This window comes from Astatotilapia calliptera, chromosome 13 (assembly GCF_900246225.1).
Source record: "Astatotilapia calliptera chromosome 13, fAstCal1.2, whole genome shotgun sequence".
In the NCBI taxonomy this organism is placed as follows: Eukaryota; Metazoa; Chordata; class Actinopteri; order Cichliformes; family Cichlidae; genus Astatotilapia; species Astatotilapia calliptera.
In genome coordinates, this window is record NC_039314.1 from 11,522,138 (window position 1) to 11,545,830 (window position 23,693).

The window sequence follows — 23,693 nt, forward strand, 5'->3', positions numbered from 1 at the left end:
ACGTCACAAAGCCTAAATTATGTCTGTTTCCTTTGAACATGACAAAGAGTTCACTGTAGTCAGATCTCAATCCAATAGCGCACATTTGGGTGTGGTAGGAGGGGAGAGTCATGTCATGGTTATAGAGCCAAAATGTCTGAGGAAAGTTTCCATCACCTTGTTGAATCTAGGCCACAAAGAATTGAGGTATTTCTGAAGACTAAGTGGGTCTGACCCAGTAATAGTTACTGGTGAGTGGATAACACATAATAAGTTAAAATTTCACGGCGAGAGACAGACAGAACACATTCTTTAAAAAAAGAGAGTTCATTTATTAATATTGTTTGTACATGGCAAACACTGTGAGAGCAGCAGAGAACCAGAAGTTGTGTGTCAGTGTCTGTGTTCGGCCGTGAGAATGTTTTATGTTCAGCAGCAGGGAGGAAGAGCAGGCCCTGTTTCTCCTTTTCTTTGTAACGCCTTAGTCACATGAACAGCTCTTCACTGGCGGCCAGTAGACTTGAACATTGCTCCAACTTGAAATTTTCTCCTCAGCAAAGGCAAAGAAAAATAGAATAACAAAAAAAAAAAAAACATCCTTCCCAGTGCCCACGCTTGCCAAATAGCAAGCAATACGATTTGTTGATTACATTTGGATGGTTCATTTCATAAAGGTAAAGCAGCCTCTCCTTCCATTTTGAGGCCTACCACACCTTTTCAGTCTCAGAGGGACAGACAAGCAGTAACTCCACTGTCCCCATGGGTAAACAGTTTAAAAGTGCTATAGGTTTTGCCCCACCCCCAACCACCTGTCCATTCCCCTTTGATAAAAAAAAATGAAAGGAAAAAAACAAGTATTCTTCAATGCCTTTTCAGAGATCTCTTCACCAGTGAGACCAAACAAATGTGGCAATAGGTATTTAACTTTACAATATTGTTTATACAGGAATTAAAACTAATTCTTTTTTCTGTTTTTACAGTATATACAGTCCCACCCGTCCTCTCTCAGTCCATAGATAAAGACACAACAAATCAATACTATATAGATCCAGTTGTCCTCTGAAATGATACTGTATTACTTCCTCAGTTTAAATCCATGTGCCTTCAGCAGTAACCTCCTGCTTCTCCGTGTCCACAGTTCTCTTTTCTTATTTGAACATGTACAGTAGTGCTTTAACTTGTAAACTTTAAAGCCACACAGGAGGTTTCGTTTATTCTTCATCCGTGCAGACCTGAAACAGATGCGAGGTCGGGGATATAATGTGAATTCCATGGAAATATTCAATTACAACTTAGAAATGTTTAACCTTCCCAGCATCTCACCTTAACAAATGGGTGGTCAAGCAGCATGCTAGCTGTCCAGCGTCGTTTGGGTTCACTCTCCAGACAGTGACCGAGGAAGTCCTTCCCTTCTGTGCTCAGCTTCTCGGGGATGGGAGGTTTGTGGCCCATGCCCACTTTGTACATGATCTGAAAGTTGTGCTCGTACTCATGCCAGGGCCTCTGCAGATAGAAACGTACGAATACGAGTTGCTTTTTTTACTTGTGGTTTTGAATTTTGTTAAGTGAGTTTCCTGAAGTGGTTTACAAAAAAAAAAAAAAAAAGGTTAAATCATGCTTAACAAGCAATATGTTTTGCAGTTTGGGGACAAACATGTCATTAGCAACAGTAACCATGCTCCCTTCACTCTGGAAGTGGTTTTTGCACAAGTGGTCACAGCTCAGACTGAAACAGCACCCTATAGCTAAACACTAGAGCTGCCAAAGGGGGTCATTTTGACCCCCTTACGCAGTTTAAAAATTGTGTAACTTTTCCTAAAATAGGATTATTCATCAAATACTGAATTTTAGACTTTAGACTTAAAAAAAATAAGAAATTATGACCTTTACCTCAAACCATGGATGCCGTAGAAAATAATGTAAAACCACTACTGCGGCATGCAGGTTTACAGACTGTTTACAGACATGATGTGCTGCCATAACATGAGCTACAGCTACATGTGATTGATAAATAAATATGGAGAGGACTGTAGTTAGATAAAAGATGAATAATTGCTGCCAGGCTGAGGATGGGATTTTGAGCCAGAGCAGAGCAGGTCAAAGCGGAGGAGTGTGTGACTCAACATGTGGAGAACCGGGCGAGTTGCTGGCTTTTCTGAACAGCGGGGGAACCGTAGCTGAGTCCACAGTGTGGAGAACAAATCTGAGCAAATAAAGAGTAAAATCCACAGAGCAGGGGAAAGGTGGAGCAGTGTGGAGGCTGCATGAGGTTGCATGTTTGGTGGCAGATGTGGTGGATGTGGACAAGATGATAAACTCTGATTTTTGTTTTTTTTTACTTTTCATTTTTTCCACTGTAATAATGTATTTGTTTAGATGTGTTAGCTGTTGTGTTATATGTTATATGCTTTGTTTATTAGTTTATTCTAAGGTGTATTTTAACGTTGCAATCAATGATCTAAAACATTGATAAAACTAATAAAACCTCTAAAAATTGAAACGTAAAACACTCATTTTGTAAAATCGAAGCTAAAATTAGAAAAGTTAAAATTAGAAAACAACAGCAGTGGTGGTCACTGCCACCAGCATGGCTCAAAATGACCCCTGCGGGCAAGCTCAACATTAAATTTAATTTCCTTTCTATTGAAGTAGCTTACTAAAACTTGGAAAAATACCAGAGTGAAGCTTTGAATGTGCGAAAAGGAAAACCCTCTCTTTAGCTTGTTACCTTTCCAGTCACCATCTCAATAAGGACGCAGCCCAAACTCCAAATGTCTGCTGCCCGCCCGTGACCTTCTCCCTTCGCTCTGGTGATAACTTCAGGTGCCATGTATGCTGAAAGAATATCAACACATCTGATATTAATAGCAATAGTATGATATAATGCATAATAACAATGCAATAATGATTTTACAGAAATATTAATGCAGCACATGAAAATGTGAAAATTATGCAAAACTGTAAAAATCACACATTTCTACAGGAGACTGCGAAAAAACAAGAACTTTCTGTTATTTGATTGTTTATCTATTACTTTTTTACTTTGGTGTTGTATTGATGGTCATGGGGGAGGTCTTTATCAGAAGCAAAAGCTACAAAATGAATGAAAACAGTGCTCTTTCACATTTTTCAAAGCCGTCCAGTGAGCCAGACTGAAGTCTGTGGTGGGCCGATTATCATATTTTGACACTGCAGGTTTATTTAATGTGTTACCTGCTGTTCCCAGAGTGCTGTTCACCTCTCCTGGCATTGTGTGAGTGTTGTTTCTCAACTTTACTGAGCAGCCAAAGTCACCCAGCTTAATCAGACCTGATGATGTCAGAAAGATGTTGGCTCCTGATGGGGACGAAAACAAACAGGAGGATGAGGAAACGGTTGCTGATCAAATAAAGTAACAGTGAGATAGAATAAGTGCATGGCGCTGACCCTTAATATCCCGGTGGACAATGCCGTGTTCATGCAGGACGTTGATGGCTATAGTGATCTGTTTGCTGTAAAGCCTGATGACGTGCTCCTGCAGCCCCAGCCGGGATACCTCCTCCAGAGTGCCCTCGTCACAGTACTCCATGAAGATGTACATCTCCTCCTACAGGTGAGCACACAAGTATTAATACCACACCACTTCCACGTGCCACAGGTGGCTTCCTGAATTGATGCTTCTTACCCGGTGAAGCTCGACTCCGAAGTAGCGCACAAGATTCGGGTGTTTAATGCCTTCGAATATTTTCAGCTCGTCTGCAGTCTCCTTGATTGTTTTGTGATCGTTTGGTTGGAATCGGATCTTAGTGGAGGCAAAAAAAAAAAGAGAATGAGAAATGTCTGTTAACATCAACAGTCACTATGATCTGTTAATACTATTGAATTCCAACTAGATGAAGCGCATACCTCCTTCATAGCCATCAGCTCGCCGGTGTCAACATTGATACAGGTATACACCTTCCCATACTGGCCCTCACCTGTGATCAAGCACAAAGGCATCACATTTGTGTTTGCAAGAGTGTTAAACTGCATCATAATCAAAAACAGTCACACCAAAGTCGTACCTATCTTATTGCCCCTCTGCCACTTGAAGGTCACTTTCCTGAGCCCAACTTGCATGACGTTGTCGTACGACTTGGGTGTGTGGCACACCTGGCCGATGATGTTGCGTTGCTTCATCACGGCGTAGCGTTTCTCTTCGAATTTGCGAATGGAGAGACGGACGGCCTCCATGGGGCTTTGCCGCGCTGCTGTGTCTGAGAAAGGAGACAGGATTAATATTTAAACTCTGGAAACATTTCTGCTGTGATTTAGTTAATAGTAGTTCTGTGACTTGTAGCACCAGATTTTGGTACCTATCCCTAAATAATCTCACCCTTGGACTGGCTGATGAAGGTGCGGAGCTCCCAGCTTCTGCGTGAAGAACTGTTAGGGTCTCCCTTAGGATAGGAAGGTTCTAAAGTAAGAAAGGAAAAGAAAAGAAGATTCAGACAAGGAAGGCTAATATGCAAAGCAGATCAAACACCATAGATCGCTGAAAGCTCCCACCTTCTCTGTCCTCTGTAGGGCTGGAGTGGCGGCTCAGAGACCTGAAATTCAACTCTGCTGCAACTGATGACAGCCGGTCATTCTCATGGAAACTGGATCCTCTGCAAAGACAAAGAAGAAACTGATGCAATGCTGTGATTCAATCAAAAACTACTTATTCAGATGGAGTGTTTCGGTCTGGCGCAAGTTAGTGCAATCTCATCTACCAAGAAGGAACTTTACTTTATAAGCTTTTTAACAGTACACTCTAGATACATTTTGCACTGAATGTTTTCTTTATCTTTAAATAAACGGAGGAAAATGTAACATTTTTTTCTAAAGGCATCTTAATTAAAGCTTTTTTCCCCAGACTTGTGTTCATAATGAAACTTAATACTGTAAATTACATGATTTAACAGATTACTACAAATTCAGAGGGAAAGAATCTGAATTCAGGAGATGTTGAAGATATAGATTAATTAGAGAGGGCCTTATGAAAGCCATTAACAGCTCAGCATTCATCAGTGGCATTCACACTTGAAGATAAGACCTTTAGTATGCATGCTCGGATTTCTGTACTAATGCACCAGGAATTCTAAAAGCAGTCAGTCACCAGCATCAAAGCAAGACAGATGTGGATAACACTAAAAAGCAGAATTCATAGCCAACTCCTTCAGTGAAGTAGTGTTCGTTTTCACACCATGCACAACAATCACAGCCTCTTCCCTTAATCAGTAGACCTGTGGAAGTCTTCTTTTTTTGGAGTTGTTGACATTTTTGCAGGACTACATTTTAGGAGGCTACATTTTAAATCTGTGTTTTTTATAGCCATGCAAATCACTGTGTATCAAGCCTCGAGACTAGAATAATTGTAATCTTACAGGCATGCTATGAATTAATTACACATACATTTAAGGTAAAATGGAAATGCCTTGTTATTTCATTTGATCTAAAGTCAAATAGCTTAAAAACGTAAGCAATTAAACTAAATCAAACAGACTGATCGTCTGCATCTGTGATGCCCTGATGTGGAGCCTGTGTGTGACTTTCATTGTACAACAGTCAATCGAATATTTCCCAAAATTTCCCAAATATTGTTGGTTTATATGCAATCAGAAGCTTAGAAGTGTTTCATTCTTTACGTTTTTTTAATTTACCGTTAAGGATATACACTGGCAGGACATCCCAGATTTGATAATTAGGTAAAATACTTTTTGGCTTTAAACTCTTCAGTACAGAACGAAATGTCCTGGATCTTGCAGTTAATAAATAACATGAAGCATTTCTTCCTCCATTTACAGAAGCCTTACAAAAACATTTCTGACAGCTTTTGGGTTTTTTCCCCCTTTTTTTGACCGAGCTGAACTCTGACAACAGTTTCTTCTTTGGGAGGGGGGCAAAGCTACCTGACGTCATTGGGGGTGCTGCCGGGTGCTTTGGTGTGGCTCTGTTCCCCCGGTCCCTGAGGGACAGGGCGAGGGCCGTTTGGGAACAGCTGGTTCCGGAGATCACAGGGGAGACTTCGAGAGCTGTGTGGTGAAAAAACAAACTGAGGAGCGCTGCCTTGGGAGGTAAGGTGGCTTGCATGGGATGTGTGAAGTTATATGTAGGTGTGTGACTGGGTGGCTGGTTCACGGACAGATATGCACACTCACTCTCACACACACAGAGCACACCATACACACACGCACAAACAAAGAAGCTCAAATGTTTCACAAGCTTAACTAGCCAGAAAAAACATTAGAAGGTAAAAAAGCAAAGCCATGCAGGACAGAGTTTAAACATTAAAAGAAAAAGTGTTGAAAAACTTAAAACTGCAGTCACCCACCTGAACCCTTCAGCGTTAGGGATGATCAGAGGGGGGTTTGGTGGATCACTATGGCAACGACCCACCAACTTTACAGGACGACTATTTCTGGGACCTGAAAAGAAAAACAACAAATGCTAAATTTATTCAATTGTCCAAACCCTCCCCCCAAAAAACAGATCATCACTGGGTTTAAATCATGGGAATGAGAAATTAGTTAGCAGTAACAAGATATCTAAGTCATGTTTTTATGACTCCAGTGCGAAAAAAGTTGGAACACTGTATTAAATTGCAATGATTTACTAATCTCATAAAGCCATATTTTATCCTCAATAAAACACAGAAAGAGGTTCACCAATCTGCAAAAGACTGTCTACAAATTACAGAGCAAAAATCTAAGTTAATGTATTGGAAGTAATTTAACTGATGATGTAATTTAATGTAAACTTTGAATATCTCATTATCTGCAGTTCATAATATCATCAAAGGATTCGAAGGACACAAAGAGCAAAGCTGAAAATCAACTGGATACCGGTAAACTTTGGGCCCTGAGGCCCAAAAACAGACATGATCCTGTCTGGCTGTGAACACAGTTTACTGTAGGAGTCACAAAAGCAGGTTAAAGCTCTAACATGCAAACATGAAGACGTGAACATCGACGTGTGATCTGGAGATGCTGTCGTCTTCTTTGGGCCAGAAATCTTTTTAAATGAATTGAAGCAACCGCATACTGGAGCTATTACAACAGCGTAGCTTTCTAAAAGAAGAATCTAGGTGCTGAACTGGCCTCCCTGCTGCCCGGACCTTTCTCCAGCATAAAGCATTTGGCACAGCATGAAACAAAAAAATATGACAAATAAGACCCAGGAGCAGCTAGAATCCAGACAGGACAATATCAGACAAGAATGGGACAACACGTCTCTCCCAAAAGTACAGAAACCGGTCTCCTGAGTTCAGACATTTATGGAGCATTTGTACAGGAAGAGGGGATGTTATGCCTGTCCCCACTTTTTTGATTCATGTTGCTGTCATCAAAGTCAGTTAATCAATTTCATCAAATTAGCTTTTTTTCTACGCTTGATTGTAAATAAAATCTGGGTTTATGAGAGGTTTTCTTTACATTTTACACAACATCCCAACTTTAATTGATGGTCTATAATCATATACCACTGTGCTGAACTACTTTACTCCATCAAAGACATAGATGTAGCAACATTTTGCTTTATTCTGGTACTAGTTTGCCAACTTCATATCTAATTTTCCAATAACATAACACCTTTTCCATAAAAACATTATTTGGTGGTAGAATTATTTTTCCATAAACACTTAACGTGCATTATGTAACAAGTAATGTCATAACAGGACTCCTCAGATTTTCATATTTTTACTCATTTACTTTAACCTCCTAGGACCTGGCACCCACATATGTGGACATCACATTTTGGGTTATTTAGACCAAAATACTCAATTTTGCTCTACAAGGGCCTGATATCCACTTACGAGGACATTATGCAGCTACTGTTCTATCAAAATTTTAAATGAATATCCTCATATGTGGCTCTTATTTTTCCTAAAAACAAAAATTAGGTAAAAGAAAAAAATAAATCTGGTAATTCTTTGTTTTTACATTCATCGGGTCCCAATATGCTCAAATATCAAAGAGAAATTAAAAATGCATGTAGTGGAAGAGTTCAGGACTTAGGAGGTTAAAGAAGTTAAAGTCAACTTCAAGACACACACACACTTTTTTAATATTCTATGTGAACTGAACTGTAATATCATTGCTGCTGTGTCTGCTTTGTGTAGCAGTGCCCTCTCCATGGCATCCAGATTGTAAACTTGCAGCGTATAACCTGAAATCAATCCTGATATGGAAGATGCTATCGTGGAAAAGCTTCTTACCAAAGTACAGGCCAGTAACAGGGCTATGGGGTTTTCCAATCACATGTCCAATACATTCATTCATCAAGGCTTGTAAGTTCTGAAGAAACACAACATAAATTTTCAGTTAGTATAAAAATATTGTATTCCAAGCATGCCTATTGTTTATGTCGTAGGAAACTATACTTACCAGGAAGTCATCCTCTGGTAATTCTGATATAAAGGCAGGCTCAATAGCTTGAAGAAAGTCAAAACCCTGAGTCGCCCACCTGTGGAAGCGAAACATTGTTAATCCATGCATGCAAAAACAAACCACAACAGAATGTTTAGTTAATGATTTATGGGGGGGTGGTTTGGTTTTTTTAAGCATTTAAGACAGGAAGCACTAATATGACAACTGACTCATACCCAGAGTTAACCGGGACTGTTTTTGTTTGAGTATTTGTCACACTATTATTAGACACTATCCAAAATGTCATGCTTCTGTCAAATTCTTCACTGCATTAAGAGTGCAAGGTTGCCATAGTAACGAGTCATGGCTCAAAGGAAAAGCTCTTGACAAAGAGCTCATCTTTAATGAACATTGTGAGTTTTCCACAGTGAATAAATATGGCAGCAGCAGAATAAAAATCTTATAGCTTAATACTCAACCAGTAGGCCTGGCTTTAGCTACAAAAAGCATCCCTGAGTAGCATATTGCAAACCAGAAGACTACCAAGCAGAGCAGATACTCAGGAAGGAGCACAGTGAACAATAAGTGTTCAGCTGATAGGAACATCTTACCTGGGTTTGGTGCCCCTGCCACTCTCACATTTGGTCAGGACATAGGTCATCCATTTGCGGGCAAAAGCTATGTAACGGTCCCCGATCCTCTGTCTGAACTCTCCTGACATCAGACGCACCACCTCCTTGTGATACTGGAAGCAAAAAAAGAGACTGATAAGATGCTAAACAACTGTGCAAAAGTCCTGAGTCATTCCTTCATTTCTTTGTATTTTGCTTCTAGGGAGCCAGACTACATTACAGTTACATTACAGTGGTTCTCCTGGCTTTTTGAAGGTCTTTCAAAGTTTTTCTTTGGGCCCTGGCTCATTTTTTCATCCATTTTCAGTCCAGTCTTTATGCCTGACCGTTTTCAGAGGAAATTTGTTTTGTTATATTTATAAAATAAGTCATAAAAAACTGAAAGATTATCAAAGTACAGTCAAGTTGATTGAGAATGGAACAAAGGCAGCCAACATCCAAAGAATGCCCTTCAAAAAGCCTGAAAAACTATTCCTATGCCTTACATTAGGGGTGGGCGATATAAACGATATACGATAGAAACGATATAAATTTGGCCAACGTTAGGGATTTTGACTATACCGCTCTATCGCGATAGCGCATGTTGATGATGTCATCAAGCTGCACCTGTTTTGGTCGAAAGCATTGCAGCGGCTACAACCATTATCATCTGCAAATTATGCCGGGCGACAGTCATAGCAAAGAGATGAAGCACTTTTGAAATATGGGGAAAGCCAAGAACTGTGCTTCCTCCACTTCCATAACATTGATTCAATAATGTTGAATTCTCTCGCAGCTGTTCTGTTCCCATGTTGTTGCAGTATATTAATAACTAACCTTGTATTGTGGATGAAAAATCTCAGTTGTTCTCCTGACTGAACTTTGGCCCGTGTATAGCATCCTGCTATGCGATTGCATTTGTCCCTGACTACCAGAATCCCTCACGTTAACTTTTATCGAGTGGAAGAAAAGTTGGCGTTCATCCTCCAGCTTCACTGTGCTAATGTTGTGCTAACATAGCTGTGTCGCTAGCAATCATGTAGCACAACATTATATACCAGGTAGTCCAACTTCAGTAACCCCTCAAACGCCACTGCTGTTTAGTTTTCTGTCTTCATTTATGTCAGAAGTGGTAGCAGAGCTGTACGCTTTAATTCGTTTCAAAAATCTCAGTCAGAACATGGTATGAAATGTTTAGGTGTAAACTAGCGAGCTAACTTCCTGTTAACTTCTAACGCCGTTAAATTTAATAACTTCTGTTTTCATGGATGCCTGGATGTTAAACTTAATACCAGCCCTACCTTACATGCTGGATTTCCATGTATGTTTCAATAAATCACTGCTTCTGCTCAAAGCCTTTGCACAGTACTGTATGTAGCTGTACTTCTCAGTTTGAGTGCATTTATGTACTTAAAATAGCAAGCGTGCAGCAACAGGAATTGAGACACAGCATCTGCCCACACTTTTCCAGTCTTTTACCTCGAAGGCAAAGTTGTAGCCTTGTGTCATCGCCTCCCTGTAGTAATGATTCAGAGTGGCTGACTCGGACTCGTCGATCTCGGCCTTAAACTCTGTGGTAAACATGTTATCTACGCAGTCAATGGCATCCCTTATCTTAATGCATAGCTGCAGTGCCTCATTCTGTGAAAGGAGAGAGAAACACGAGAAAAGAAAGAGACATGTTTAAAACCTTTTTCATAAAAATTATTATTAATGCATGTATTTATTATCAAGTGCAGCCATGTGAGATTTTTATTTTGAAAGTAACAGATAAAGTTGCTGAAAGTTTAGTGGCTTCCATTTAGGAAGCACTTCTAAAATATGACCTGAAAATGATTCTGTTTCTTCTTTTTATCTAATGTTAATAGGGCAGAAATTCAGGGTAGCTGATAGCAGTTGCTATAAAAACTGATTTGAAAGTAGGACACCGACATGCACCTGTCTGCACAACAACACAGAATAAACCATGGGTTAGATGTCAAGCATGTGGTTATATAAGCACCTTGAGCTCTTCCAGAGCGCCTGCGATGAGGGGCTGACTCGATGTTTGCTCTCGGTTAGGAGTAAGCACATCCTCCATGGACTGCTGAAAAACCTTTCTCTGAACCACCAGGTGAGCTGACTGCATCACTATCAACAGCATGTTCTCTACCTGAAAGCATATCGAACCATTGTGAGACACATAAACGTCAGGTACAAACAGGCAGACGCACACACTTGCACACAGACTGAATTTAGAAATGCCACAAACCTTCATGGCCCTTAAAGTGTCAACAGTTTCCATCTGTGGGACCAGCTTGAGAAGCTGTCCATCCCACTGAGCCCAGTCAGAATCAGTGGTGGAATCCCCAGCTTTGTGTTTGCTCATGAGCAGGTAGGCCTCGTCCTCAGCGATTTCATCTGGCTCTTTAGAACAGTCTTTGCCAGCTGCAGCATTAAGAAGCTGCAGGATGACGGGTCGCTGATTCATCAAGCCACAGGGGACAAAAACCTGAAGCTCTTCCAAGCCCGGAATCTGAACCTGGGGGGGGGGGGGGGGGGGGGGGGGGGGGGGTTTTAAACAGTTACATAAATAACCCCAGGGCAGAAGGAAGATCAGAAACTGGCAAAATAAAATATAATAAAAGCAAAACAAAATAAACACCTTGACATAGTTTCTTTTCTTCAGTGCCTCGAGGAGACAAGTAACACCGTTAGTGATAGTGAAATCTGCAGCAACCTCCAAGTCCTGCAGAGAAGGGTGCACACAAACTACGTGTCAAAACACAATCCCGGTGCTTCGGCAAACAGAGAAAACAGGGTGACAGACAAACTGCAAAGCCAGTACTGTTGCATCTTCTTTTTTTCTTTTTAAGTCAAGGAAGTGAATAGTCTTTCCTATGTCAGTTTCTCACCTTACGAAGCATTTTGGCAAAGCCCAGGGCCTTAGATGCTCGCTCCCTGGCCTCGTGGAACAGCTCTTTAAGAGACCGACTAGTCTCAACAACGGACCGCCTGCAAAAATTAAAAGCTTCAGAGTTTAAAATCAAAATGCAGTGGGACAAAAACATCAATAAAAACTTGATGAAATCTTGAAATCATCCTCACCTGATCTCATCTGAGGCGGTGCTGTCATCCGCACTTTCCCAGAATTCATTATCACTCTTTTTCAGACCAGCATCAAGGAACTCTCCAGTGGATTTGAGCAGCATCCCAGCAATGTCACTGCAGAGAGCGGAACACTGCTCAGTTTTATATAAATGATTAATAAACTTCTGCAAGCAGGCGCCGTGACTAAAACAAGAATGCGGTCACTCGGTTTTAAAAATGGCACATTTCTGACCGACTGCGGGTTCACTCACCAAAAAAGCTTCCCAGACTGGGCCTCTCCTCCACGGATGTAAGGAGTGATGACCTTGGTGAAGTGCCACTCCTCTTCCAACAGGTTCTTCAAGCTATGAGAGGCCTGAGGCAGCTGCTGCAACATCTGGATCCAGCTGTGCATGTAGTCAAAGTAAACCTGCACAAAAAGCAGTACACGGTGAATAATCACCAACTACAGTTTGAAAATAGAGGCGGGAGAATGGCTGGGAAACTTACCACCAACATCTTGTGAAGATCTTCTTCAAATTCATCAATATTGGCGTTTATTTGCAAGCCCTGAGCGTCAGTCACCACACCATGCAGCATGAACTGATAATACTGCTTCATCAGAAGACCTCCTTTAAGGACCTCTTTACACTCGCGCACCAACTGCAGAGCACAAGCAAACGCATGTAAGAACACTTGTGTACAACAAATGTTAAGGCTAATTGTTCACCAAAAGTTTAAACTGCATGTTTGCAGGCATCACAGGACTGTTGTGAAGTTATAAACTAAAACTGAGGAGAAAAAAGCAAGGACTTGGACAGCTGCTTGCCTGTTTGATACTGAGCAGCGAGGGCTCTCCAGCGGGCCTCTGTTCAAGTCGCAGTTTAAGGCATTCATGAATGACGTTGAGGAGGACTCTACACAGTACGAGGAACGCTGGCCGGAAGGATGGAAGATCCATGTCCAGCAGATCTGCCCAGGACACCTGGTCCGCTCCAAGCTCAGGGTCAGCAGGACCGCTGAACTGACCGTGTCGTGACAGCTCAGGCAGGTAATCGCTGTACAGCATTGGGTCTGGAAAGTCTGCAAACTACAAGTGGAAGAGGAGTGTGAATTTAATTAAGAAAGTCTCGGAGGAAGGGGACTTCTTGTAAGCTTCTACCTGTAAGAACTTCTCGAAATGAGGTTTCCTCAAGTGACTAATTAAATTATATTAACATACAAACAATATAACAAGTTGCTACACTGCTTCTGTGGACAAAAATGCTATTCAGCTGTTTAGAACTAATTTACTGTATCATTGCTTTAACTGGGGAAAAAAACACACACACACTGAATTCTACTTTTGTCTGCTCTGTTATTCACAATGGGTTGCAACAGCAGGCAGCTCTGCATGTTTGATTTTTTTCTCACTGATGGAAACCCTAAAAGGAATTGTTTCTCCGGTGGGGTCAAATCAGGGATCTTTTGCTAGTGCAAAGCTCTATACTACGTACCCATTTGTCTTGATGCATGCTTAATCATCCTCGCAAGGAAATCCCAGAAAGTTGATTCTGTTTATCTGAATGTTACATTTTTAGTGGGAGAAACTTCACTGTTTCTCAGCTGAATGACAAAATATTTCACCCACTGAACAGAATCAACTTTCTGGGTATAGATCCGCTTAGAAAAACCACACATACTTAATAACAAATACATTTTTGCATGAATTATGAGGCCACTCAGTTGTCACGTTGCAATTCAGCTCTAGAGTGCAATGAATTAAACTTTGATTCCTTGAAATTAATTCTTGTAAATAATTGATTAAAAACAAAATTTTCATTTCCTAGTGTTTCCTTTTTTTCTACAAAGAATGTTGTTACTGAAAAATGCATTTGATTATCTTGTTTCACTGTTTACAATAAATTACGATTGAACAGATGTTTGGGAAACAGTCTGTTACAATCCACAGCATGCAAACAATGCGTAATATATACCATTATATTAATTGGCAGAACCTCAAAGTATTTTACTTTAAATAAATTAAACAAAGGAAATAATTAGCCTTTCATCAGCATCTGAAAAAAAGTTGGCAAGCAGATGTGCAGCTAACCACATCTCACAGACTACATTCCTTAAGGGCAGCGCAAACATAACCCCCCTACTTAAAACTCTATACATATGCTAACGACGTGCCAGGTAATGCAGATAAGACAAGTCAGCCCAATTGTTTATGACTTGGCGTGAGCAGGGGGTTTTACCTGGGCCGACTTGTGAACCCCTTTTGAGTATTTGGTGCTTACAAGCCATTACTGTTCTCAATGACAACTTAAACTACCAATCCAATTTTAGAAATCAATGTATCAGTATCTATCAGTAGAATAATACTGATAAATCTTTTATATCTTTTTAATCTTTTCTTCTTTTATATTAAAGATTCAAATGACCAAAACAGTCACAGCAGCTTAATTAACCAATTATATTTAACATACAATGACGATCACACTTCAAATAATTCTGTTGCAGAGCTTGTGGTAAAATTAATTTGGCTTTAATTTGTTTAATCATTTCTATAACTTGGTTCTATTTTTATTTTGTTTATAAATATTTTGTAAACAAGAAAAAGCTCGATCTGTAAAAAAACAAAAAAAACAAAACAAAACATCATATGGCTGTTAATTGATTTATAGAAAAGTAACTAAGTCATTAACCAGCAGGGCCTGGATATATGACACACCCAGATGTAGCTTTACTAATGTGACTCCTTTTTATTACCAGATTTCTTAGAATAACAGCCTCACCTCTAGTGCAAGAGTGTGGCGGAGCAGTGCTGCTCTGGACCTCTGAAGAGAGCGATCCATCAGTTTGTGCAGTCTGAGGATCAGTTTACGTAGTCCCATCTGTTTTAGAGCTTTATCCACAAATGGTCTGTAGATGGATGTTGGGCAGAACACCCCTCCTCCCACGGATGCTTCTGCATTTCCTGAAGTAGCATTTGGAAGAAATTCATCTTCGGACAACAAACGGGCAAATTTAGGAGTCAGGGTGGGAGACAACTCTCCCTCTGTGACAGGACTCGCTTCTCCATTGTCCTCGCCATATCTGTCCTCGACGTCACTTTCTGTGGTAAAAGTGGTTATCGAGTCGTTCTCGTCGTCGTCGTCATTCTCTTCATCTTCGTTTCCGCGAGAACAGCGAGGTGAAGGGATCTCAAAGACGGGCCACCCGATACGGGATAAGTCATGGATGCCCAACACTGTGGCCATAACGCGCAGCTTCTGGTTTAGGTCCTGGGTGATATTGAGCCACAGACAGAGCGCCTGCACCCTGCCTTGAAAGTCTCGTGCTGCATACTTTTCGTAGTCCCTTTGTAAGGCCTGCAAAGAGGGGTACAAAGCTTCCACAGACTCCAGCAGTTCCATAACTCGCTTGACCTGCTCAAATGCCAGCCGCTGACGTTGAAGATGCTCCCTGCAATCAGCGCCAGAGCCAAGAGGCTCTGCTGCATTCATTGTTGATGAGGGGCAGGCCCTAAAGCCCCAGGGATCTACTCCACAGTGGTTGCTCTCTGCTACAGTAAGCTCCCTCTTCTCTTCACAAACTAGATCAGGGACTCTCTGATAGTCCCCCTGAATTGCTTGAGACTCTGAACACTGAGCCCCTATCAGGCTGTCATAGTTGACTTTAAAGTGCAGAACCTCGTTAATGATGTCAGGGATAGCTTGGCGGGCAGTGAAAAGGAAAAGGTCTTGGTCACCGGTGGAACGCCGTGCGTGCCATGCCTGCAGCTCCAGCCAAATAACCTCATTATTGTGACCCAAGTAAGGCATGTTCTCCAGGCCTCTCTGCTCCTTCTCTTTCCTCTTGGAGGACATAGATGTGAGCTTGAGCAGCAGCCGCAGAGTTTCAAAGAATTTGAGGCGATCAGCAGGACAATCTGTCCTTGAGGTCTGCCGGTGGGTGCGGGACATATGGGGCATAGACACAGGAAGACTGCGACTGCAGCCCAAACTCAAGTAATGTTTTCTGGTTTCCATGAGGGGCTTTGAGAGGGGATCCAGCATAAATGAGCCTTCAAATGTCTTCTTGTGGTCTCTCTCTGTGGAGCGCTGTGCAGACCTCAGCTTCTTGCCCTGTTTGTAGCTGTGCTCCTTAGATGTCTCCACTGCCTTGGGACTGTCCTTCAGGGCAGATGAGCTGGCGTCAGCTGGGAAAAGAAACAGACTTCCAGTCAGAACACTGTGTGTAAAACCTGCATGTAATGTGGGGTTTCTAAGTACACATTTATCTGTAAAATCGATTTACTAACTTACATTTGTTTGAAGACCCCCCAGCGCTCCTCCCCTGACTGTTCCTCAGGTGTTTGCTAGACATGTGTTTCACCTGACGGGCGTTATATGGAGGTGATGTCCCATACAGAGCTTCCTCTTCCTCACTGGGAGAGTCACAGGATTCAGCCACTTCTTGGCTCCGTAGGGATGCATCTTCCACTGGCTTGGCCTGCCTGTCAGGCATGAATGACAACAGAAAAGACAACCCATTGGTCTGAGCAAGATCTGCATATTTAAATTAGACTGGCCTATATGCATAAGAACTGTTACCTGGAACAGAAACTAGATTTGGAGACACAACGACTTGGCATTATGAAACCATTTCATTCATATCACAAGCACGACCTAAGAAATGTGTGCACAAGGTCAAATAGTGCTCGTCTGTTTGCACCAATAACAGACTGTGCAGCAAATCCTGAATGCCACAGGAGACAGGCTGCTAAACTGCAGCTAGACTGAACGTCTGCTGCTACCCACAGCAGTGTGACGACTTGTCTGCCCTGGAGGGGGGAATCTCTCTGGCTGCAATAGTCTGTGCATGACCACAGGCATCCAGGTGCAGGATATCAAACTGTTTCTGTGTGTCTTGGTAAACATATAGCTTGACCAAAAAGGGAGTTATAGTAACCCATCATTAAATCTGTCTAAGTCATACTGCACAGTTGCATGCAAATATGGTTCTTATGCAAAACAGCATAACACCCCCAGGAGATTCCAGTAAATCTTGAGGAAACAATAAATATTGGATACCACAGGCGCTTACCAGAATTCTGAAAGGCTGTAGCAGCTAATTCTGCAGAAAGGAAAGATTACAAACACTCGAAACACTTCCTTGTGGGAAAAAAGGGGAAAAGGGGAGGGGTAGTAATGTGGAAGAGCACCACGCCTTTCCAGATTACAATGTCAAAGCTCTGTGCCCTAAGGCCTTTCTGAGAGGTTTTTTTTAATAGGATTAGAGAGAAAGGTTACAAGGGCTGACCCAGCCAAAATAAAACAATGGGGAAGAAGGGGAGGCAAATGAAAACGGGTGACATCTATTATATTTATGCAAGTCACCATGTGTGCCTCTGCTGATCATCTGACTCAAAGGCATTCCCCTACACGTGCCTGTTAGCCTGTGTGCTGGCAGCTTCAAACCGGGGGATGGGTGTGTCGCTGTCACCTGGGGAGTGTGAGTGGACGGGGCTGCAGTTCTTTCACCCATCTGCCCCCCCCCGGCAGAATGCCTATGTGACTCTCCACACATACACATGCAGAGAGAGAGAGTGTGTGGGAGCAGCTGTGGAGCTACATGCAGGCAGACACAGGTCAGAACACCTGCTGAAAATGCTGCATGTGCAAGATTAGCTGCAATCACGAATACCTGTTCTCACAAAACAACCGTCATTCTCAGGGTCACTGCAAAGTGAACAGCAAGTTTCTGTTCATGGAAAATGTCTCGAATTATTTAAGCACTTAGAAGCTCCCATCTTGTGAAACAGCCTATAAACTCAGATGTTAACTTGTTGGACCTACCGACTTGAATGCTTTAGATATGTTCTCGTAACTTCACTGGAAATAAGCCCTTTTGTTTTAAAATATTTGACATTTTTTGTCAATACCTCTAACAACCAACAAATTTGGGGGCAGGGATAGCTCAGTAGGTAAAGTGGTCGCCCCATGATCGGAAGGTCGGCGGTTCGAATCCACTTAACGGCTACCCTGAGGTACCCCTGAGCAAGGTACCGTCCCTACACACTGCTCCCCGGGCACCTGCTTAGTGGGCTGCCCACTGCTTCACTGAGTGAATGGGTCAAATGCAGAGAAAAACAAGTAATTTCCCCATGGGGATCAATAAAGTATCCATTATTATCATTATTATTATTATTTCCCACGTGTGGGACTAATAAAGGTTATCTTATCTTAATCTCCGTGACAGCACAACCAGTTTACCCAGAACAGTCACAGAACAAATCGCAGATCAACCCTTAAATGAAAGCACACTGACTTCATTATGAATGTACTCTATGAGTGTACTGTGAGGGAACTTGTTCTGCAAGAGACGGACAAAACGCCGTGCAGTACTTTCCAGTGTGCATGCACAGTAGGCAACTGTGTTCCTTACAATAAAGGCATTAATCACAACAACAGACAAATGAGTTTGGTTTTTGTTATGCGATAATTGAGACAGGTATCAGGAAGCTGCAAGAAGAAAGCAGATTTACAAAAACTGCTGAACGCTGAAATACACACCGTACTCCTGCATTAGTACGAGAACGCATTTAAAAACCTGTTATGCTTCAAAAACTCCTACGGCATGTGCGTGCGTGCGTGTGTCACAAGTGATCACATTGTGTGCGCATTTATAAACATTCGAAAGCCTGGATGTGTGTGTGTGTCCATGTGAGAAAAAGGACAGAAATAGTACATACATGTGAGCGAGGGAATGAGACCAAGTTTTAAAAACGTACTCCTCTACGCAGAACATTGTGATTCAATCATTCAGGAATGAGAGCGGAACCAATGACGCCACTGGGGCCGGTTGTTTGTTAGGTTGCCATGACACGCTTCGAGCACAGGCTGTGCCGTTGCAGGAAGGGATACGCAAATTTGTCTTGTGAATTTCTTAACCTACTTACAGGCTGCACAAAGTTACCAGCATGTGTGTCCTGCAGTTAACCATAGCAGCACTGTGGTCTTCAAGCTGTCCCTGCCTGGCTGCTGATAGTGAATAATCACTGCAGATGGTGTCTGGCTGCTCTCAATGGCTCATCTGATGGCTCATTGGGGCTCCCATAAAGGCCAGTGGAATGCTAAAGCCCCAGGCAGAACACTAAGTGAATAATAAACGGCACAAAAATCGAGAGTCTTTTCTGTATAGCGACTGAAGCAGAGATACCAAGGGCTGCCAGAGTCGCGGGGGGGCTGACCTTTGACACAAACCATCCACACTATTGTACCAGCAAGGGGCTCTCTATTGTATAACGCTGACACGTGGCCCGTGAGGCCCACGGCTGAATACCACACAGCTGGTTAGTGAGCACACTTGCTCACAATGCCCAAACTAAAGGGGACTTTTGTTTTTGTTTTTTTTCCACAGAAAGGAAAAGGAGGAGAAGGTGGTCGGGTTTTTGTAAGAGCACACTTTGCTTTAATTAGGTCATGCTGCCATAACTGATGCCTAACTGGTAGGCTAAATACAGTTTTGAATTACCCCCCCCCACTGTAAAAAGCATGCATCTGCGGGGTACTAATTTCAAACCATCGTTCACTGCTGAGCGCGTAAGATTAAAAAGCAATTGGTGGGCTCCGTGGAAATGCAGCACACGTGTGTGCAACATTAAGCATTCCTGACGTGCTGTTAACGCCTGATAAACTGGCAGAGCTGAAGCAGCAATCAGTTTTTGCATCGTAAGCTGACAGAATTCAGAAACAATGAACAAGATGTACTTCACCACACCCTTTGCTGGAACAGCGTGACCTCCCAACTTCTCCTGCATGCACTAACTATGCAAAGCACACTGTTAATGCACAGCTAAGAAGTTTGATTTTGTCACTAAACGCACTCTGATTCATAGCTCCAGAAAAAAAAGTGAACTTATTTCTAAAACACTGCTTTGATTAATATCTGGACTTGTACTTTGCTCACCACAGGGAACAGTCTTGGTCTAAGAAAAGACTGCACCAGCGGCAGCTAAAGCAGACGCTGTTTGCACACTGTCGGCTGGAGCGCGAGTTAAATGCTAAATGGTGTAATGACATGTTTTTCACCTTATGACGCATGCATTATAAATGCGGTGAAAGCAGCAGTCTGCTCCACCTTTGAAACGTAATCTGAAACTGCAGAGAGAAATAAGCAACACCTCTTTTAGTTTCAAACTTGCACCCTGTTCTGCAGCTGTGCACATTATAAAGCATGTATTCAAAATAGATAAACATGGTATTCAGCGGTGCTTAATCATTTTTATTACACGGTCGCTCTCCTGCATTAGCAACATCAGTTGCCACAGTTCAGCAGTTACAAAAGTGCTATTGTTTAAAAGGAAATGACAGATGAGAGTGGCAGCCTGTGAGAGTGTTAGTTTCTTTCTCTAAAGCAGGTGTGGGCAAAGACAGGATGCAGATAGGAAATGCTAGAGGATGATCCATCTGTATTCTACAGCCTGTGCTCCTGGCAAAAGCGAAGCATTAATGAGTTCTGCCCAATGTGCGCCTACGGGGCTCCAGGCAGCTATCTACTGCACATAGCACACCACATCCTGAAATCTCTGGAATGCTTGTGAGCCACAGTGTCTTCAGACTGACTTTGAGAACGAGACATTATTGACAAAGGACCTCTGTACTTGCAAAGATAGGGATAGCCTTCAACTGCAGAGCGAGCACATAACTGATGTTTCTTAAAATAGTTGTTGGTGCGAAACAATCTTATATAAGCTCAAAGAGGTAGATAGCCGAGAAGACTAAAAGCAAACTTATTTGTTGTTGTCTTTTCAGTCTGCAGTTTAAATGTATATGCAGAGCCATGCATCATGGAGCACGCTAGACGCTGAACTAATGTCGCTTCTGTGCAAACCTTGCAGCCTGGAACATGTAAACTCTGCTGTTTACAAGTTTTGCTGGCAGTTCATAGTAGTCCCATTACTATAGAAACAGCAGGAAAGCAACCCCTGCAGGAGAGACAGATTTAGACTCACTTAAAACATTTGTTAACTAGTAAAACACCGCTGAGCGTTTGCGTGAGCTCCCATAGAGCAACGGTTACCTTTTCATCTGCTGGTGCACAAACTAAACGTGGTCTAATAAGCATGTAAGTAACATCAACATAACCAACATACTCTCAGCAATAATGTGGCCACTGGCTCATCAATTTTCTTCATGCAGTCATGTCGGACAGCAATATACTAACTCAGGGCCAATGTTGCACAATCACGCGAGCTGTTTGTGTATCCACTTCGACTGAGTGACCACAAAAGCGCAAGGTAATAACAAGTGGCTGCTACGCAATCATTACCGAAATAGCCACCAAAAAGGAAAAGACTGGCTATTTACTCAAAAAATGTGATTATGGCAGATGACAAGAGCTGATCCAACATGAAAAATGCTTCTCGCTCTGCCCCCCCAGCCCCCTCCCAAAAAACTGCATGAGAGAAGGAGGAGGAGGAGGAGAGGGGAAGACACAACAGCAGATTCCTGAGGGTCTGTCGCCAGCGGTCAGGGGCAAACACTGCGGCATTTCGATTACCAGATGCGCCCATATCGAAATCTCCTGAGACTCTGGTTAAAACGCGGTCTTCTGCGCGATTGCACAAAATATATCGCGCACTAACTTTGCACTTGAGTGCATACAGTACGCCCAAACATCCGCAGCGCGGCACGTTTGCGACATGTTATCAACCACACTCTTATTCCTGCAGTAATAGTGAGCCAACATGAAATGCACCAAGTCTGAAAGCGCAGATTCAACGTCCAGCACCGGCGCCGAATGTACCCACGGAGTTAACAATAACAGTGAAGCAACATGCTAGCTACAGTAGCGAAGTTTTTGCTTTTCTGTTACTGGAAGGGAAATGCACAGCTCGGCGAGACAAAATAATAAAAAAATATATATTCAAGTCCCCATTTAGAGCCCTGCAGTGCAAAACTAACGCAGTTTCAGCCTCCTCAGTTTCTGTCAACAAACTTGCGCCTGAACAATAAACTGACTAGCGGCGGCTAATGTGGATGTTAGCTAGCTGGGACTGTTGCACTGTTATAGCGGTTGGTAATTGTTAATAACGCTACCTCAGTATTTGGTGAGCATTTTTGGCTCTCTCACGGCCAACCGAGCACTGCTTGGGAATAAATTATATGCAGCAAGCTCCCCCGGAAAGTGTTTCTCCAAAAAGTTTACAACTAGTGTTCTGCAAATGCATTAACTGCACGGGTATCACTATTTGACAGGAAGTCGATTTCTGCTGGATGCGCAAGCGCTCCGACTGCAGTGTCATGGCTAGCTCACTATTCGGCAACTGCGAAATCCTGGCGATAAAGTGTCTGTTCAACGAAATCGCTTACCTGCTGGGCTTGTTCCGATCCGGCGGCTCCATAACAAAGCGGTGGCTCCTTATTTCAAGCTGTGCATGGGCTATACCATGTCTTAGCTATATCAAACACACTTTGCACCGCTAAATCTCTGCAAAGGAGGTGGATTTTGTCTCTTTACAGCACTTTTTATCCGCCGGTACAGTCGACTCTCGCTTGTGCGTATGCTGTCGCCATCTTTCCACCGTTCATTGAAGGAGGAGTGCCACAGCCTTGCAGCGCTACGGCAACTCGGAGGGATCATCTTCGGCCATCAGTGCAGGGTCGGAGTGCTCGTTTTTATCCTCAGAGAGCAATCGCAGTTGTCGCACTTACAACAGTCATCACATTGTCACCACTTGACTGATATGATGAATTACACTCGAAACCACTTGTTATACAGAGCTGTGAAAAAAAGTGTTCATTGCGTGAAAAGACTGTGGTTGCGTTTGGTTATTTTTAATTAAAAGTTCACGAGTGGGTGTGTTTGCGACAGGATAGAGAAAAAAATAAATAAATGAATTATTATTAATAAATTTCATCTTCATTGTCATGGATCCTGTGTAAAATCTGGTGAACATTCATATGTAATTTGTGGACTAATGCGAGAATTTACCTAAATAAAGACAATATAAAAATACATGGCTTCCTTTCTTTATCCTTTGTAGAATGTATAAAATGTAATGTACTAATGTATGAATCACAACACTGAGAATGACTGGATCAGTACCATAGGTTCTTTCTCTTTAAGCAGGAAAGTGAACTGCTGACATTACTGCTGAGATAAACAGCTCTCCCATTTTCCAGAGAAGACTGCAGTGATTACTTCTGTGTGTGTGTGTGTGTGTGTGTGTGTGTGTGTGTGTGTGTGTGTGTGTGTGTGTGTGTGTGTGTGTGTGTGTGTGTGTGTGTGTGTTCATGTGGAGACGCTTCACTTTTGCTCTGTAAAAACTTTTAATTTTTTAACATTGATATTTTTAAAAGTAGGAATAAGAATAAGCACAAGTCAAATCAAGTGCCTTTTGAATTAAGGAATGGCACAGGGAAACACGTTTTAAGGCAAGATAACAATCAGATTAGTCCTCATTAAAGAAGAAAATGGGCACAGTTTCATGAATGAAGTGTTAGTCTCCTTCTTCAGTGATTATTAACTTCATCTGTAACCAGATAAGGGGACTAGGCCATCTTCGTGGCTACCAAGGTCTCCATAATCATGTTGTGTAATGAAAACAAAAGTTGTTTTCCTTTGATTAATCACCTTCTTATCTGTGTTTTCTTGAGATAAGAAGATGAATCTCTTGCCTCATCAAGAGAACATG

The 23,693-nt window shown here is 42.2% G+C and overlaps 1 protein-coding gene across 2 annotated transcripts; it reads right to left on the reverse strand.

The window, feature by feature from the left end:
* Nucleotides 1–296: 296 nt before the first annotated feature.
* On the reverse strand, nt 297–22,692 carry map3k4 (mitogen-activated protein kinase kinase kinase 4). Of its 2 annotated transcripts, XM_026190091.1 has the most exons (27): nt 22,369–22,692; nt 16,318–16,508; nt 14,806–16,211; nt 12,855–13,115; nt 12,536–12,688; nt 12,298–12,455; nt 12,044–12,160; nt 11,851–11,950; nt 11,601–11,684; nt 11,208–11,477; nt 10,959–11,108; nt 10,436–10,597; nt 8,957–9,090; nt 8,364–8,442; nt 8,195–8,273; nt 6,314–6,407; nt 5,892–6,014; nt 4,507–4,607; nt 4,334–4,414; nt 4,023–4,214; nt 3,865–3,935; nt 3,644–3,760; nt 3,406–3,565; nt 3,193–3,315; nt 2,708–2,814; nt 1,303–1,482; nt 297–1,211 (listed from the first exon to the last, which is right to left on the reverse strand). In XM_026190091.1, exons 1-27 carry the CDS (start codon nt 22,398–22,400, stop codon nt 1,191–1,193), a joined length of 4,746 nt encoding a protein of 1,581 aa, XP_026045876.1. In that variant the 5' UTR covers nt 22,401–22,692; the 3' UTR covers nt 297–1,190. The 2 variants fall into 2 exon arrangements, with proteins under 2 accessions (XP_026045876.1, XP_026045877.1); XM_026190092.1 differs by lacking the exon at nt 5,892–6,014.
* Nucleotides 22,693–23,693: the final 1,001 nt, after the last annotated feature.

Excerpts from the sequence above, each read along its gene's own strand:
- map3k4 (XM_026190091.1), bottom strand. The coding sequence starts at position 22,400 with ATGGAGCCGCCGGATCGGAACAAGCCCAGCAG. Across the intron at positions 11,951-12,043 it reads ACCGCCTCAGATGAGATCAG|GCGGTCCGTTGTTGAGACTA; the intron begins GTGAGGATGATT and ends TAATTTTTGCAG. Across the intron at positions 9,091-10,435 it reads GCTACAACTTTGCCTTCGAG|TATCACAAGGAGGTGGTGCG; the intron begins GTAAAAGACTGG and ends TTTTGCTTCCAG.